The sequence below is a fragment of the Pollachius pollachius genome, assembly GCF_949987615.1.
Source record: "Pollachius pollachius genome assembly, chromosome: 20".
NCBI lineage: Eukaryota > Metazoa > Chordata > Actinopteri > Gadiformes > Gadidae > Pollachius > Pollachius pollachius.
In genome coordinates, this window is record NC_136953.1 from 14,301,447 (window position 1) to 14,321,138 (window position 19,692).

At 47.5% G+C, this 19,692-nt stretch overlaps 1 protein-coding gene across 1 annotated transcript in view; it reads right to left on the reverse strand.

The window, feature by feature from the left end:
- LOC307090858 (phospholipid-transporting ATPase ABCA1) overlaps positions 1-19,692 on the reverse strand; it is a gene marked incomplete at its 3' end in the record, with an annotated part of 158,579 nt that overhangs the window by 90,694 nt on the left and 48,193 nt on the right. The window contains 9 exon segments of the mRNA XM_079757653.1: positions 1,219-1,421; positions 6,131-6,191; positions 8,347-8,555; positions 12,806-12,943; positions 14,038-14,177; positions 16,012-16,139; positions 16,684-16,859; positions 18,368-18,487; positions 19,281-19,485. Coding sequence (XP_079613779.1) covers positions 1,219-1,421; positions 6,131-6,191; positions 8,347-8,555; positions 12,806-12,943; positions 14,038-14,177; positions 16,012-16,139; positions 16,684-16,859; positions 18,368-18,487; positions 19,281-19,485 — 1,380 coding nt within the window.

The following is a 19,692-nucleotide window of genomic DNA, read 5'->3' on the forward strand; positions in this document are numbered from 1 at the left end:
CACAAGTGAGCGCACACACCCACCCAAGTGTGTGCATACACAAACCCACAATCGCACACACACACACACACACACACACACCAACTCACCTAAGTGTGTGCACACACAAACATACAATCGCGCACACACACATACACACACACACACACAAACAAACACAGGGTTTACTGGTGGCCAACGATGCACACCCCAGTTGTACACGGTCCATCGCTCCACTTTTAGAGCTGTTGTGTGCTCATGACCCCAGTAGGAGGGAACCACGGGGGCTGAAGGGTGAGAAGAGATATGACAAATAATAACAAATCTGACACGCCGGAGCAGGATAAGAGCAGGAACGAGTGGACCTGTAGGGATCCTTGAGGAAGGCGCTTCACTCCTACGCACTCCTCAATGTTTCCAAAGACATATCACTGAGTTGCTTTGGAATAAAGTATCTGCCAAGTGACTGAATTACACTCAGAGAGTTTTCAAGGCAAGTCTACCTGTTGCCATCCATCCTTAAGTGGGATTTTATTATTTTTGTTACAGATAAATTTACAATAATGGAAAAATATGTTATAAATGTTTTCTAATAAAATATAGGGTGATGGCTTCTTGTTATTTAAAAATTTTAAGTGTCGCTTTGTGCGTTCCATCATGTTTTCCGTTGACGTTCTGTGTTTATTTGTGTAAAATAATACATGATAAATTGTGCTAAATGAACACACACAGCGTAAGCAGCGTGTGCTGCTTATAGTGATTATGGTGAATAAAGGGGGCGTGGCCCTGTCCTTCCTGTAGTGATTATGGTGAATAAAGGGGGCGTGGCCCTGGCCTTCCTGTAGTGATTATGGTGAATAAAGGGGGCGTGGCCCTGACCTTCCTGTAGTGATTATGGTGAATAAAGGGGGCGTGGCCCTGTCCTTCCTGTAGTGATTATGGTGAATAAAGGGGGCGTGGCCCTGGCCTTCCTGTAGTGATTATGGTGAATAAAGGGGGCGTGGCCCTGGCCTTCCTGTAGTGATAATAATGCATAAAGGGGGCGTGGCCGAGGCCTTCCTGTAGTGATAATCATGCATAAAGGGGGCATTGGCCTTCTTTTCTCCGCCCCTGCATGTGTACTCATCCCTCAGACACCATTTGCAAAGAAAGCTCTCGAATACAACCCAGCGCTCCACCTAAAGTCAAAGGTGGGGATTTCGACGCCGCTGCTCACGGGTGGTGCACGGCTCGCGCTACCTCCTCCAGGGTGGTGTCTGAGATGCCGTAGCTGGTGAGGCCGAGCGCGCCCATCTCCAGGTCCAGCTCCTTGAAGAGCGTGGCGAAGGAGCCGTCCTTGGCGCCCGCGTAGGGCAGGATGAAGGTCACCTCCTGGCCGATGCTCTCCAGGTAGACGGCGCCGGGGACGTGGCGCCGCACAAGGCCGCTCACCGCCGCCACGTCTGGGGGGGACGGGAGGGACGGGATGGGTTAGGGGGGGCGCACACACACATAGAGCTTAGATCGGGCCCAGAAAATCAAGCCCGACCCGACCCGAGCCCGTGCACGTTCTGTCTGAGCCCGGCCCGGGCCGACACATTAACTGTAATTATTAGCCCGATTTCAACCCGACATTTTTTTTAAGAACATGGGATTCGTGCGAGTGGAGGAGACACGTGAGCTGTGATGTGTGGCGTTTTTTTATTGTTTTTTTTGCTTTGTGTAACTTTGTACACATTTGTTACTTAGGCCCACTCTGCTAAATATATATAGGCCTATAATATTTCGGATTATGGCATAGATTTATCCTCAGATTAGGCCAATAAGCAATGACTAAAAAAAAAAACACAAACGCTCGATCAAAGGCCCGGCCCGACCCGGCCCGAGGATAGTGGTGGGAATTATCGGGCTCGGGCTCGGGTAGAGAATCTATACTCTACACACACTGGTGTGGCACATAATGCGGTGAGCCATGCTGGGATCAAGGGCTGATAATGGTTCCACGTCGACGCAACGCAACAGGGTTTACAGACCCGTTAGGTCTTTGCGGACCCTCCATGCGTCCACTGCAAGGGCCTGACGTGCGCTTCCGGAAAATTGTGACCTTGCGTCGAGGCGACGCAGCAGCAAGGGCTGTGATTGGTCCGCTCACCAAATCCCCAAAACAGGTTTGTGTTTGCGTCAAAGCTTCTGAGTGGTCCTCGCATTAATAACCAGCCCTTTAGGCTTTGTTTACTGATATGATTGACGTTATTTTTCTGATTTAGAAAATGCACACGTAACACAAACAGCCATTTTAATAATAATGGCACTGACACGAATCGATATTCATAACACAAGAAATAATTCACATAACACATGATCCGATATCCATAACACCTATTTCTATTACTACAAAATAAAAAAATAAGCCTTGCTGGATCTCTTTTGTTTTTATGTTCATGCTACGTTTGAGTCCATATCTTCCCCACATTTCATTAATTTGCTACCAGACACATTTTTGTGACTTGTTTCAACTTTGCTTCTGAATCATTTGAAAGCACCAACAGCCATCAAAGTCACGACTCAACAACTCCACATGTGGATTTGTTTTTCCCTTCTCTCCCGCTCGGATAAATCAATTGTTCCCGGCGCGAGAGGTAAGCAGTTACACTGCAGATGGCTTAAGATATTAATGAACACCATGAATCCAAAAGGTTATCGAATCGCACAGCAATATTCGCTTGCCACGCGACACCGCCATAAAGACTTGGCTGGCTGCTTACCAACACAAGGGCTCTAGACCTGACGAGGCTGTGAGCAAATATTTTATTAAGGCTTTATTAATTCATGCGTGAGGATTTGCCGATTGACTGTTAGCTGTATTTGTAATTCCTTCTACCTGATGCGAGTGGAAGGCAAAATGTCTCACCTGCTAATATAATCAGTTAACGGAGGGAGTCATTTGCATTTAATAATGTCTACAGTTACATCCCTTGGTTAAACAACAACAACATTAGCGCTAGACTAGGCCATGTTTAGCCTAAGGGAAGCTGCTTTTGCCAAGCTAAGAAAGGTTTTCAATGAAGGAGACCATTAGTAGGAGACCGCCAGATATTTCTTCTGGCACATCGTATGTTCATCGTCCACAGAAGGGCACTTGATTAGTCATGCCTTGTACCGCGAGCCACCGGACACGGAGAAAATGAAAGCGTAGGGAATTAAAGGGTATTGTTTAACGGTCAGAAAGGCTCCACAAAGCACCCTACATATACACAGCGACACCAGACCTGTCATTATATCATACCAGTCGTTCAGGCATTCCTCCTCGTTTCAAGCACCGCTTTCAAAACTTGCGGAGAAAAAAATTAAGTGAAAAAATCTATTCAAACTTTGAGAACATTTTTCATTTTCATAAAAGCACGGGCTTGGCCTTGCTTCGCCCCAACGCACGCTCACCCACAGAGAGAGCGGGGAGATTGAAACGCAAAATGTGCTGAGGAAAGGGCAGAGAAATGGGGGGGGGGGGGGGGGAACAACGACAAGGTATTTCATCAACCCACCTCAAGAGTCGGTTTCCCATCATCATTTCTCCACGGTGTGGTAGAAATGACGCAATCCTCCTCTACTTACCGCTATAATAGTTTAATGTTTTCACAAACAGACACACACAGAAACAAAGCCGTTGCACATCCCCGCATTAGGAGTCTGGGCGTGATGCAGTGGTCCTCTGAACAGTGAATCAGATCAGACAGACGTAATCATCTGCCCTCAGTCGTGTCGGCGCGACGCTGAAGGGGGAATCGATCTATAGACTAATCCACCCGTTGATTATCGATCGAGGACCTCCATATTGGTAATCACTATGGCTTAACCAAGCAGAGCAGAGACCCCTTCCCCCATCCCCCCCGCCATCCGCGCTGTCCGTTCTTTATGAAGAAGTAAACGCTGTGGCTTCAAGCATCCAGCCAGGCTATTAGTGTAAAAATCGGAGTGTGTGTGTGTGTGTGTGTGTGTGTGTGTGTGTGTGTGTGTGTGTGTGTGTGTGTGTGTGTGCCCGCGCGCGCAAGCATGTCTCGGTGGGTTAATAAAGAAATATGTGCTGTCACTGGAATCAAAATTGCATTTCTCTTAATTTATTTTCTCTTTCAGAGAGAAATTATGTGCTCCATTATCAAAACGAATAGGGCTTTGATTCCAGTGGTTGTTCTTTCTCCTTCACAAGGGGCTGACGAGGACAAGCAGGTAGTGTGTGTGTGTGGGGGGGGGGTATAGCACTGCTCTGCTAACTCTCTGGTAGGATTGCGTCAAGGGGGCAAAATGTTTTTTTGCCATTCACAGGATCGCTCCCCCAGTTGGACTGTATGAGCTGCTAAGGTTCAGCAGAGATGACGCAGTCAGAAAATAAACCAACCAAACGAAAAGCCTATGAATCTGGGGTAATATGCATAATATAAGTACTGCACAAAGAAAATACCTCTTCTTTCCGCAGCCAGGGACCTTTTTTTTTTAAATATATAAAAATTATTGTGTACAGTTCAAAGCAACAGACCGCATTCAAGCATGGAAGCTGGAGGCAAAATGAATCATCTGAATTTTTTGGTGTGTTTTGAAAGAAGGATGATAAGATTTATGATGTGTGATCATAAGTTTTTTCCTTCCACGTTGAGAAATAACCTTTGCCCTGTATAGTACCTGTACGGTTAAGGCAAGCACATTTTTAAGAAGCCTATAATTTTCACATTGACAAACTATATTTATATCTTAGGGAGTACTTTATTTAAGGTAATAGCAGTTCATAGGCAGAATGAATGGCATTGTTTAGGTAAGTTTCAAGGATGCTACTTTCATAAACAATTTCGTCTTTTGAATCTGTTTGCGCAACCTTCATTTCTTATCAAGTCATACCTCAGGCTTTCTGCCTCCTTAAGGGCTGATTATGGTACCACGTTCACGCAACGCAAGGGGGTTACAGACCCCTTACGTCCTTGCGGACCCTCCTTGCGTCCACCGCAAGGGCCTGACGTACGCCTCCCAAAAATTGTAACCTTCCGTCGAGGCGACGCAGCAGCAAGGGCTTTGATTGGTCCACTTACTAAAACCCGACACAGAACCATGAAGGTTCACGACTGCGTCTGCGTGGTCATTGCGTTGCATGAACGTGGAACCAATATCAGCTCCTTTGCCTAGCCAGCATACTTGCTGGGTTGAACGTATCTGGGGTGACATTAGGTTGTTCATAAGAAACATATGCGAGTACTAGTGGTGCAACGGTTCACGGGTTACCCGTGATCCGTACGGATCAACCCCCACGGTTCGGGACGCAAGTGATCCGCGGATCGGCTGATAAAAAAAAAGAGTTGTGCGTTCACGTGATCATCGCATGTTTAAAGGAAAATTCCGGTATTTACAACATCATCAAGTAGCGTAGCGAAATACAGTTTCTGTCATGTTTTATTTGGCGTTCCGTAAATCCCATTGAAACCGAAACCGGAAGCGGAAATGTTTATGTTTGTTTGTAGTCTTTTCGCTTGGTTCTCCGTATCAACAGTAGGGCTAGAACCGAGCGAAAAGACTACAACCAACACCCCTTGCAATGGGCAATGAGTCTTCCAACAGAAATCAATGGATTTACAAAATGCCAAATAAAATACGACAGAAACTGTATTTCGCTACCATACTTGATGAAAAAAAAGATGAGGATGTCTGCATTGCCTGGGGAGAGTGTAGACTCTAAACTCTCCCCAGGCAATGCAGACATCCTGAATTTAATTCAGGATTATTTACTATCGACGTTAAAAAGAAGAAGGAATAATGCCTTAGGTTGCAATTCTTTTAAATATTGACAATGCTTAAAGGAAGAAGGATTATTGCCTAATTTTTCACTTTATTTAGTTTTTACACATTTGAAGAATTATTTAAAGTCACATTTGTCTTGTTATCTTTTTTGTTGTTGTTGATCCGAAAATGATCCGACCCGTGACTCAAAAACCGTGACACGTTCTGAACCGTGAGTTTTGTGATCCGTTGCACCCCTAGCGAGTACCGCAATTATTTTTCATGTGACATATTTGACATGAGGTTTTTGTGTCTTTCTGGACAGAGCAGGGAAGACAGCCCTGAGAAGGAGAGACAGAATGACACACCGCAAAGAACCGGCGGTTCAGATCCAAACTTCATGTCGGTTCTTTACCTGATGGATCGGAGTTGATGCCGTCATCTGGACTGCTGCTCCCGGATCGGAACTCTTTCTCCTGCGGACGGGAACCAGAGTCACACCAAATTAGAATAATTCTTTGTTACTCTTATGTTCCTGTTGCCGTGTTCCAGCTTAACCTTTAGATATCCCTTTTGCTGTAAGCTGCGTATACACGGAGGCGGATTTAAGTTTTGCTGGCTTCTCGCTCGACTGAGTCTTGCCATTTGGGTGCGGCGTTAGCGTCGGGTGTTTCAACAAAAGGGAAATTAAATTTGCACTCGGGGCGCGGGAGAAGTGGCGCTTCCGGCTATTCTTAAGTGTGCGTTATCGTTGAGTTCTGTCGTATCTGTGTTGTTAAACTTCCGTTTTACTTTTCGCTTGAAGCTCGTGAATGGGACTCGACTTTAAGGGACTCTCAGACAGAGGTGAGCTGTACCGGGATTTGGGGTTTTCAAATCCTAAAAAGTACCTGGTTTAAACCTCTTGTGTCTTTAGTTATTCAACATTTCAATAGTTTCATTTCAACAGAAATAATCCTAGACGAATGGTGACTGCTGCCATTGACTGAAAGCTATGCGTGTGCAGCAAACATTGGCTAGTAAGATTGAGAATCATCAGCCCCCCCCCCCTCGCAACAATTAGCCTCATCCAACACGTAGGAGTGTGTCAATGCCCAGGCTGGGCGGACTGAACATGGTTCATTACAAAGGGTAGGACTGCGGGGGGATAGGGGGGTTTCAGAGAGCGAGCCATGTTCAATAAGGGGTTAACGAATTGTTATGAGCTGCAATGCAGCCGCAATCAAGCTCATTATCTTCAGATGAAGCGGTAGATCTTCCTCTGTTATGAGTTGTTATGTATATCAATCTTTTTGATATTTTGGGATACATTCACGCAGTGTTTCACAAATGGGATGCTTTCCGTGACTTAAAAACAAAGGAATGTTAATAAAATGTCATTAGCTTTCGTCATAAACCATAAGTTCAGTCAAAACATTGCAACACAATTGTATGGGTAGAGTCCTCATATACAGCCATGCCAACCTCAAGGCCTGTTCAAAGTCAACTGTCACGTTTGTCGCGGGCCGGTCAGACGTCTGAGAGAGCGAACAACGTCGGAATAGCATCAACGTCGACTTACGTCAAGCCTCCTTCACAGGCAGAATCAGAAACCAACGGTGAAACCTCTGTCATACCCCCCCACACACACACACACACACACACACACACACACACACACACACACACTCAGCTGTTAGTTGACGATATGGATAAATCCTGTTTTTTCCGGGGATAAAAAAGGAAATAAACTATTCCACACAGCCAAGGATTTGGAGACCGGCGAGGGAACATATTTTGTGGGGAGCCCCTGGCAAACTCCAACATGCTCATCGGTTCCTTAACCACCAGGACGCCCTATGACGCATCATATCTCTGCCTGCAGAGGAGCTCCAAACCGGGCATGTTTGAGAGTGCAACACAGGGCAGCTCCTGGAACACTCCTTTTATCACAGCTAGTGCGTGGGCAGTCCTTTGTACTATTGAGTACCGACTCTATTCAACCAGGGCAATTCCGTTAGATTCATGTCATTAAGGAGCAGCTAGGGGGTATTTCGCTCTAGGAAGCCCTACAGGTAGGCCGTAGACATCGGGGATCAAACACAGAATCTTTCAGCAGGGAATCAAACAACCCTTTCTTCTGGTATTCAGGTAGCCTGGGTATACCCGCGCTGCCTTGCACGCGATTTCATTTCGCGCTGCTAGGCAGCCTGGATTCCATGGATCAGATTTTCGCCTGAGATAGGGAACTAATCACAGAACGGGGAGGGAAGGCAAGACGATGACGACGTCTATACGCCACACCAAAGCTTGTAGTTTACAGATCCAAAATGGCAGCAGACGCGTTACCTTTCGATGTAGCCTTAGATAGTGTCCTAAGTAGTTTAGAATGCAAGTGTATTTTGAAAAAAGAGCAACTATCCAAAGCGACTTACAACAGTTCATACACACATTCACACACCGACGGCGGTCTCAACGAGGCAAGGCGACGGCCAGCTCGTCGGGAGCAGTGAGGGTGAGGTGTTTTGCTCAGGGACACATCAACACTCGGAGGGAGAAGACCGGTATCGAACTAGCAGCCTTCCGGTTACGAGCCAACCCGCTCTACCTCCTGAGCTAAGCCGACCCACGTGCAGTGCGCTGACCACTGACCTCGGTGGCGTGCGGCTGCTGTCCGCGCTGTGCGGTCATGTGCTGGTTCCCGCCGCGCACCAGGGTCAGGTAGTAGCCGCGGCCGAAGACCTTCTTCAGGAACATGGAGGAGCCGCAGCAGCGCATCTTGCCGTGGGAGATGATTGCGATGCGGTCGCCCAGGATGTCCGCCTCGTCCATGTGGTGAGTTGACAGGATGATGGTGCGGCCTGGTGGGGAGGGGGGAGGAGAGAGGGATGGAGAGGAGAGAGAGGTCGAGGGGCAGAGAGAGGGGTAGAGAGAGAGGCAGAGGGGTAGAGAGAGAGAGAGAGAGAGAGAGAGAGAGAGAGAAATGGGGGAGAGAGGTAGAGGGAGAGAGAGGGGAAGGAGGGAGAGGAGAGAGAGAAAGGGTTGGGAGAGAGAGAGGAGGGGTGAGGGGGAGGGAAGTAGAGGGAGAGAGAGAGAGAGAGAGAGAGAGAGAGAGAGAGAGATGGAGAGGGAGATGGAGGGAGAGTTAGAGGGAGAGAGAGAGCAAGCGAGAGAGAGAAAGAGGGATGACAGAGAGGTGGCAATGGGTAGAGAGGGAGAGAGAGACAAAGAGGAAAACAGGGGGACAGAGGGGGATAAGGGAAGGGAGACGGGAGGGAAGAAGGCAGGGTGATGGGAGAAGGGAGGGAGGCAGAGAGGAGAGAGAGAGAGACACAGATGAGACAGAAGAGTAAAACGATGCAGTCTGCACCTGCCATGTTTGTTGGGTGTCAGCGGCGGTGACATTGAGCCCGGATGCAGACAAACGACATGAACACAAACCAGGAGCGCTAAGCGGCCCTGTTTGTTTCTGAGGGGCTATGACGTGACGAGGGAGAAAAGGATGCAGCGACGCCAAATTTATTCCGGCACGGCCAGCGTCACAACCCGCGTCCACATGGTAATCGTTTATCTCCTCGTAGTCCAACTCCACCGCCTTGCTCGAGTGCCGAGGTGGATCCTCATAGACACTCGAATCACATCAACACAATGCACGCACGGACACGGGCAAGAAAACACACACACACACACACACACACACACACACACACACACGCACAGGCACGCAGCTCACATCCACACACAAGCATGCACCCACACCAACACAGGCACCCACACACACGCATGCAGACACAAACACACACAGACAGACACACACACACACACACACACACACACACACACAGGCATGCACACGCACACATGCACATACACATCTCTAGTTCAGCTCCAAAACATCTTTCTTTTGGGTTGTTTTTTTTGTGTGCTTCACAGAAATCCCATTTTTGTTTTGTTGTCTTCAAATTCAATTAGCATCCCACACCAAGTGGGACGGAATCAGGCGAGAACCAACGCAAACCGAGCCGGGGCCCTGTTATGTCACGTAGCTTCGGCTAGCAGTAATTAACACGTTTGAGGAAAAACAAGGAAACCGAACATGGGAGGAGAGCACAGAAATATTCCATACTTCAAATGAAATCGTGTCAAGGTCAACAGCTGACGCCACGCATGTTTTTAAAAGCCCCCAAGGAACCCAAGAGAGGCCATTGTTAAAATTGTGTACGTATATATATCTATATATATATGTTATTGTCCTTCCTGCTTCTTCACTCCAAGAGCGAAAGGGAGGAGGGAGAGAGAAAAGATAAAAGATAAAAGAAAGTTTGACTTTGAACTGTGAGGCTTGCCAGTGGTTTGATTTGGCTCGTTTTATATGCTTAGCTCAATCTCAGCCAATGATTTTCCCTGGGATTCGTTGTGCTCGTGTTCTGTTCTTTTTATTCCCGAGCAGGAGTAAATAAAAAACACACGGCACCAAGTCTGAGCCAAGAAGAAGCCCAACGAGTATCTGCTTGAAAGGGGAACAGCCCGCAAAGGCGTCGTGATTTATTTTGTGTTCTGGGGCAATGCGGCATGAAGAGAGATGGAGACGAGAGGGATTCAGGTAAATTGGCAGCGTGACTTGGCAGCTTTTTTTTGTCAGATTGGGAGGCATTGAGAAATTGAAACATGCAGCAGTGGTGGATGGGCAGTTCTGGCAGTTATGTGTTAGACGCTGGTTGTCAGGCGTCTACGTAAATTATGTTACAAAGCTTTGTGAAAAAACGAATTTGAAAAGGGGCGACAAAGACTGACAGGATAATGATGTTGAGTGCAGTACGAAACAATAAAAAAAAAAATGTGTTCAATTATGATTTAACGACCTAACGAAAGGGTAGGCAATTTAAATTGTGAAGTTAGTTATTGTTAATTATTTGTTAACAAAATAGTGAAAGGTAATCAAAATAAATATTTGTCAGATGGGTAATTAAAGTTTTATTGAAACCTTTTAAATACACTATTTCTTAAAGCTTCTATTTTCTCGAAGAAAGGTTAAAACCCCAAATTATAACTGATGCTCGGTCATCTTCAACAAATGAATAACAGTAATTACCGAAAGTCGGATTTTCCTTTCAATTCCCTTTCCCGGCTGTTTAGGTGGTAAACACCTCAATGAGTAGTCTAATCGGTTAAACAAAGATGTTAGCCGTTTCTATGATTACCATTTACACCTCTTTACTTATTAAGCCCACACTTGTGTCCCCCCCCCCTCCAAAAGGTTGTGTTCATTCTGGAGCAGGGCTGCGGGCTCCCCAGTACAAGCCTCTTGACTCCAGTTCTCAAGTACCTTGTTACTCAAGTAACAAGGTACTTGAGTAACAACTCAAGTAACAAGGCACACCTTGTTACTTGAGTAACCTTGTTACTCAAGTAACAAGGTGTGCTGCGTCCACATCACCAGCGGCTGACCGACCATAAGGGGTGATACATGAGGAGGCAGTGGCTCAGGAGGTAGAGCGGGTTGACCTCACCCTAACTTCCTGACGAGCTGGCTGTCGCCCTGCATGGTTGACATCGCCACCGTGTGTGAATGTGCGCATGAATGGGTGAAGGTTAGGCAGTATTGTAGACCACTTTGGGTGGCCACTGGTAAGAAACGCGCTGTACAAATGCAGTCCATTTACCAGGCATTCACCTAGCCTCTAGAGGTAGTCTCTCTCGTCTAATCCAAACGCCAGTGGTGTTTGGCTCTCCTTTAAACCCTTCTTAGTGTCACGCCGACAGCATGAATAATATTGACACCCTCTCAGAAATCCTTGTATTTAAACTTGGGGATATCGTGTTTCATTTCCATAAGAAACATTTAAACTGTCCCTGCAAAGAGGTTGCCCGAGGCCGAGTGACTGAATGCCGGCCCGATGCCGTATCTGATGAGTTCAAGTACCTTGAGAAGTAATCGCTTAAATGTTTTAAAGAAGAAGCGAGTCTGTGACCAGCCTGAAGCCGTTTTATCTGTAAGTGCTACCATCACTGGGCCATTGTAACAGACTTGATCAATTGATTTAACAAGATTGTCATTGATTGCATTTGCATTCACGGCCTGCCAATATAAAGGTAAATATAGGTATTTCTGTCACAGGTCTTACGTGCTTTGTTCCATTTGTTTCCAATTTTCCAATCATTACAACTTAAACTTTGAGATGTCCGACGTGGCATCGTTGAGAATCGCATTCAATGGACAGACACGATAATAACGAAACCAATTCTTTCGCTTAAAAAGCGATCAAACTCACCAGACTACAAAACGACCAAAGTTTTAATCTCCTCCTCCTCTGTTCAATTCCCACGAGCACACCTCCATGAAACCCGGCCTCATAATTCCCCCCCCCCCCAAAAATAATCATCTATTTGATTTGGTTCAAAGCAAAATAAATGGCATGGTGTTGAAGGCAGGCCCGTATGAAAGGCCTTTGAGGCAGCCTGGTGTGTGGGTGTCCTCATTACAAAAGACGAATCTTCCCATCGCCGTGGAAAGCCTTGATTAGAGAGAGCGCTGGGCTAATGACAACGGGAGGGCGGAAAGCTGCTCAATGCACATTAAACATTTAGACATCTGCTTGGTGACTGTGTTATTAGAACGTCAAGCGTCTTGTTTACAGCCACATCGGCAAAACAAAGTGAAAGGGGGCCCAAAAGTTAAGATGAAAACACGACTCAAAGAACCGACGATTAATGAGACGTTCGCTTTTTACAAACTTTTCACCCGTTTTTCTTTCCTTTTTCTCTTTGTCGATTGATTTTGCGGCTTGTTTATAACGAAAGTTTCTCGATTTTCATCATTGTCAAACAGCTGTTAAACGCCCGGGAGATCGGAGGACGACACTGTCGGCAAAACTAATTTAAGATATTTCAAATGTATTCAAATATCAGATAGGTAATGAGGGTCTATTGAAACCTTTGAAGACAAATATTTTATAAAGCTTATACTTTATCAAAGAGAGCTTAAAACCCAAATCATAACTTCAACATAATGCTTGGTAATTAGTTATAATTAAAAGTGATCCTCACACCGGGAGATCGGAGGACAACGAGGCCCCCTCCAGGCAGAGCGCCCCCCCCCAGGCAACTCTACCTTGTTTGTACTTGAGCAGCAGCTCCCAGATCCCCCGGCGGGCATAGGGGTCCACCCCTGCTGTTGGCTCATCCAAGATCACGATTTTGGACCCCCCGACGAAGGCGATGGCCACCGACAGCTTCCTCTGCATCCCTCCTGGGGAAGGACGCGGGGGGGGGGGGGGGAGAAAGAGGTGTTACCGGGAGGCGTCTGGGGTTTTCGTCGTGTCCTACGGAGACTGATGGCAGGAAACCGTCGTGCAAAACATCCAGTTTTTCCGGTGAGCAATGGAGGGACGGACGGTTGGATAGATGCAGACATACGGACAGATGGAACACAAACGGGCCGACACATACAAACGCACACACAGACACGCACAAACACACGGAAAGACGGAATACACACACAAACGCACAAAAAAAACACACACTGACAGACGGAACGCACAGACAGACGGAACGGACACACACACGGACACACAACCACACATACACACAAACAGATACACAGTACATCCCTGGTAACAAGCGGATTAAACGTCTGCATTAAGGAAATAGATTACCTATGCACCTCTGCATGGACACAATGACTGACGTCAGGGCCTATAAATACCTCCAGTCCCCCTCTCACCTGCAGCAGCCAGCGGTCAGCCCAGCGCTAGGACCCCTGCTGATCAGAATGCAACCGACGTCCTGCTAATATGGCGGAAATGTCAGCGCGGATTAACCTTGGATGTCATATTTCAGTGCTTCCCCCCCCCCCCCGCCCCCTCCATAAGCAACCCATGGCGGAGGATGATTTATCCGGCAGGAAGGGGCCCACGCTAAAGGCCCCCACAGACAGTGAATTACGTCCTCCTGACATTCCGATACGGCGTGCGGTTCGTGGTTCGGTTCACACACACACACACACACACACGCGCAAGAACACACACACACACAAGCAGGCACACAAATTTGTCCCGTCTGTTTCATATTGAATTCAATTTAATATTTTCCGTGTGATATTGGGGCAATATGCTTGCAACAGTCACGCGTGTGTGTGTGTGTGTGTGTGTGTGTGTGTGTGTACCTGTATGTGTTCGTGCAGAGACACCATGGTGCTTCCTGCATGTGTGTGTGTGTGTATGAGTGCCAATCGTGCAACAATGCATGTTCTTGCGCCCGAACGTCAGTGTGTGTGTGTGTGTGTGTGTGTGTGTGTGTGTGTGTGTGTGTGTGTGTGTGTGTGTGTGTGTGCGTGCGTCAGACCTGACAGGTTCTTGGACAGGTCTTTGCGTTTGTGTGGAAGGCCAACGTCGGCGATCATCTGGTCTATCTCAGCGGCAACCTCAGCCCGGCTCAGACCCTTCAGACGGGCGTAGAAGTAGACGTGCTCCTCCACCGTCAGGCTGAGAGAGAGAGAGAGAGAGAGAGAGAGAGAGAGAGAGAGAGAGAGAGAGAGAGAGAGAGAGAGAGAGAGAGAGAGAGAGAGAGAGAGAGAGAGAGAGAGAGAGAGAGAGAGACAGACAGAGAGACAGAGAGTGAGAGTGAGAGGGAGAGAGAGAGAGAGAGAGAGAGAGCGAGAGCGAGAGCAAGAGCGAGAGCGAGAGCGAGAGAGCGAGAGACATGCACAGAGATAGACAGAGAGGGAGAAAGAGACAGAGAGAGAGACAGAGAGAGAAAGAGAGAGAGAGACAGAGAGAGAGAGAGAAAGAGAGGCACAAACAGAGAGACAGAGAAATATACATACACAGAGAGACAGAGAAAGAGACGGAGAAAGACACAGACAGAGACAGAGAGAAAAAGAGAGAGCCTTTGTCAGCCCTAAACCCTCTCGCAGCCTTAACCTCACCAGGACCACTGGTCATGCCGTGGGCCAAAATGCCAGACCTCCAGGACCACAACCTTTTTCCTAATTCATTTATACATATCTCCCCCCCTTTCCCCTCAAGAATTCATTCAAATATCCCTCCCCAGGAAAAAACCTGGAAATCCGACATTCCAAAGTGTCACGATGAACGCAGGAGAATATAAATGGGGGAGCGGGTGGGTACCGGATGTGCATTTGAACTTTAAAAGATTGGAAATGGTTTTCACTTGAATTAGCCTCCCCCCATTCAGCCCGGCCGCAGTGCCGTGGGAAATCGAATGGGTTGAAATGTCTCCATGTGCGCATGAATATTTCAGCCACCCTGACCCCCCCCCCCCCACTTAATACAGACGAGGGCGGTCTGCACCGGGATAAATATTAATGAGCGTAATCCGCCGAAGGTGCCCCGGGCCCGTTATTACGAGGGACGAAGCGCGTCGGGGTGGAGGTAATCAGCGCGTCGGACGGGGAAGGAGAGGAGAAAAACACGAAAAAATAAAAAGAGAACTGGAGGGAAATTGGCGGTAAACACCGGTGGCGCGGTGAACATGGATCGTCGGCAGTCATCGCTGTGCCGGCGCACGCTTGGGAAATGCCCGCTGATTACCTGACCAGATGCCGTTCTCAGCCCCCTTTTTTCCCGGATTTCCTCCTCCGTTCAGCGGAGAACACGAGGCCGGATTGATTGGAGGTTGGAGATTGATTGGGCGACCAATCAAGAGCTGGCGTGGCGCTCACGAGGAGATCGGGAGGGCGTTGTCTCTCCGTCCGTCGTGGCCCTAACGAGACGACCGGGAGGGTGTCGTCTCTCTGTCCGTGTGTCTGTCTTTATGTGTTATGATTGGGCTCTTCATGTTTATTTCGGGGCCCTTTATATGCAGGGGGACGGATCCCCCTTCAAGTGCGACGGCTTTTAACGACACTCCAGGCCCGGTGGAGGCCAGATGTGGCTCCGAGGCAGGCTCCCCAAACACCCCCACGACACTCCAGATGAATATTCATCGGAAACTGGGTCTGCAGCACGATGATGCAGAGTCTAAGCTTTGTTTGTTGTGGCGCATTTTGACCGCCAATTTTCTGGGGGTTTTGTTTTAATAGCACAACAAAAATATATATTTTTAATGATTTATTTTTTGCGTTTGTATGCTTTATTATAGAGTGAGCTAGAGAGGAAGGTATGGGCGCTATAGGGGAGGACATGCAGCAAATGACCACGGGCAGGATTGGAACCCGGGTCGCTGCGTTCAGGACTGAGCCTGTATGGTACACGCTCTACCCGGTGAGCCACCGGGACGCCCCAAACACAAAATATTAATGTTGGAATTTTTCCCACCGATGGACGAATAAATGATGTGTAAACGTAGAGGGCTCACTCGTTGAACAGGACGTTGTGTTGCGGGCACATGCCCAGGTGCTTGCGGATGGCGTCCATGTCCGTGTGGATGTCCAGCCCGTGGATGAGGGCGGTGCCTGAGGTGGGCGGGAACAGTCCGGTCAGGATGGACCTATAGGGGGCGGGAGTATAGAAGAGGAAGTCACATAAAAAGGTTGCCGATATGCTTTGTAGTTGACGAAGACCCCAGTCGCAGCAAATAATCATTACAAATGTATTGTTCCATTTTTCTTGACTAGTTACACAAAGTTTAGCATTCAGAGTATAACAAGTCAACAAGTACAAGTCAACAAGTACGTTTCATGTTCAGAAATATTAACTTGAATATAGTCTTCAAGTATCGCATGCAGGGTTTTTATTTAGTCCTTTAAATAATCATGTTATCTAAAACCCATTCCAGTAAAAGACTGAGCAGTGCTTTGGATAACCAAACGACAATGAAATACTGGTTGTTCAGCGCTTACGATGCATGATTCAAACCCATTTGTTTAATCAAACAGATGGTTATTTTTCAGCCGTTTCAGTGTCCAAATCAAGTACTCAATAAAAAATATTATTAAACCAAAATAGAGAATGACAAACGACCAAAAGCAGATCACACAGAAGGAACAATCCAACAGAGGACCGGTGAGTAAATCGAATCCTGTGCTACTTGCATGGTGGTGGTCTTCCCTGCTCCGTTGTGACCCAGGAACGACGTGATGTGGTTCTCGTAGAAGTCCACGCTGAGGCCGTCCACCGCCAGCTTCTTCCCCGTCTTGTAGATCTTCACAAGGTTCTGAATGGAGACCCCCGCCTTCATGTCGGGCGGGGGCTTCTCAAGGTAACCTTTAGAGAACAAGGGGGGAATGTAAGGAAATGCACTCTTTCATACACAGAACCTTCTCTGCTAGCGAAAGGCTGAATAATACCATAGGTCAGTGGTTCTCAGACTTTTTCTACTATTGTACCCCCTCTAATATATTTTCTGGTTGAGTACCCCCTTCACCTCATCACAAACGATGCATGTGCGTATTATTGGGCAGTGTAAACATGAACATTAAAAAGGTGCAAATATTCACAATCTAGTGAGAAACATGGGCCTGTGCTTCATGCAGCTGTTGGCTAATTTAACAACTGCCTTTAACTAACATCTTCATTAAATACTTTTTTAACTTTTCAAGGACACATACGACGGGAGTTCCCTCCCTTATACTGATGGATGTTTTGAATGCTGTCTCCTAAATCCCAGACGGCCTAATGAAAGAGTTGGAGGTTACATTGAGTAGGAAACATTTTTCATTAAACCGATCGCATTGTTATTCTCGCAAATATAATTGAATTAATCCTCGTCGTTATCACCGATCATAAATTCTTTATTTTACCTGCACATTCTTTAATTCATAAAACTGACACACTGTTTACAATTTTCCCATCCCTTTTTCGTTTGTCCTCGGCTTATAAACATAAAGTATAAGTGGGCCGTATTAAACCGTATACATTATTTGAAAAAAGAAAAACAAATACACAACAGCATATTTGTTATTAGCAGGAATAAATGTTGCGGAATCATAAAGTGATATTAAAACTGTCAGTACTCACATTGTTAACAATACGACCACCCAATCCTGGGAGTAACCAGCCCCCCCCAGCCCGCTGTCCCTGTGTTCATTAGAGACTCTCCCGGAGACACCTCGCTCCCATCGGCTTCACCTCGCCTGTTATCAGCCCTGCTCAGCCAATAACGTGTTAGCGTCGGTTTGCAGCGACGCCGCCGCCACCGCCTGACATATTATCGCTACCGCTAACTAATTAGGAGCTCTGTTTTTCCCCCGCTTTGACAAACGATGACCCTTGGAGAATTCAGCCATAAAAACACACGTTTCTCACAGTTTATTCTCAGTTCGGGGTCCAAAGTGTTCTTTTCGAAAGTATTCAACTGCCAGTCAAACATGGCCACCATTGGCAGTTGGCAGGGAGTTCTTTTTGGACCATTATTTGGCGGTTGGTCGTTTTATCAGCCAGCAGACGAAAACAATAATACCTCCTTTCCACTAACGCAAACCCAGTGCTGGGCTGGTGCTGGTGCTGGTTCAGTGTTGGTTCTGCACGCCAACTCCCCAAGAACCAGCTTGATTTCCCACAGACTTAGAGTAGAAAGAGAGTAGAGCCACGCCAATGCATCAGAGCCTACGACCCCGTTGTCCTAGTTAAACGTTAAAATGTGCGCGTTAGAGTTACGCTAACCCAGTACTAGATGTCACTGGTTCTTGTTTCTGGCTCCGAACCAGCACTGAAACGTCGGTGGAGCGGGGTTAAAGTGATAGTGAGGGCACAGCCGCGAGGCGGGTCGGTACCGTTTTGGACCCCTGGGTTCTTGAGCGTGTCCGGGTGGACGGTGCTCGCCGTGGCGGTGGTCCCGCACCAATAAGACCTGCTGACCAGGAAGTACCACGGCTTGGGGATCCCGTACTGGCCTGCGATTTGAGGGGTACACACACAAACACACACACACTCACAGGGTCATATACGAGGTTTAATCAGAACAACAATCATGATGATGATAATAACCAGGAGGACAAGGGGCCCGGCCTGGTGGAGAGGTCCTCCGATGATTGGATTAATTATCGTCGGATTGGAATACGATATTAAGAACCCGACTCTGCTGGGATCGCGGACTGCGTGGTACTTATTAATGTCGGCCTCCGATCCCGTCGAACCGAGAACACCATCCCGTAATCGGTTAATTATATCAAATTAAAATAATGAAATAATGATCATACATTAAATGCCATTGCATGAAGAAAACAAAGACTTCCACTGCTACTTCTCATACACTGCACTCACAATAAATGACACAATAAATACACACAATAAATGACGACAACTTGTTGGTTGTGCAGCACTAGAGTTCACTTGGACTCTGTAAAGCCCCTTACCCCATTTTGGGGGTAGTGTAGTATCTTATCCTAGCCATCCTCTTGTATACGGGGAATGAGTTAACCTAGCAATTGTCAGTCCTTGGCACTTGTTTCTAAGAACATCCTTACTGTACCCACAGCGATATATTGTTTCTCCTTCTTCTCACAAATGTACTTGTTGTAAGTCGCTTTGGATAAAAGCGTCGGCTAAATTCCCCTGAATTTAGCCAAACGTCGAAAACCTTTTTTTAGTATCTTCTCCAATTCCGTCCACATCCTTTGATGGTTCACCGTCCCGTCGCTCTGTTAGACGTCGGCGTGTCCAACAGAGGCGTGCGGGCGCCGTTACCTGGGAAGACGTTCTCGATGTAGCAGGTGAGCGTCCAGTACAGCAGCGCGTCCAGCAGCATCATGACGATGGAAACCAGGAAGCTGTAGCGCGTCCCCTCTTCCGGACTCTGGGCGATGTTGGACCACTGGATGCCCAGGCCCTGCTCCTCGTACTTGGAGAGGTTCTCGCAGCCGTAGCCGAAGGCCACGCACGACAGCAGGCTCTGGGGAGGGGGAGCAGAGGCGACATTCAGTCGGATTTGACGTCTCGGTGGACGAGAAACGTTCTGCGTCTGGACTCGAACCGTTGAGCGTGTGTCCGGGGGATGGCGGCCGCCATCCCCCGGACGCGCGCTCAACGGTTCGGTGGCGGCCGCTGTCGATCATGTTGGCCAGAGATGGCCCGAGTTTCATGTGTAGGATGAATTGTG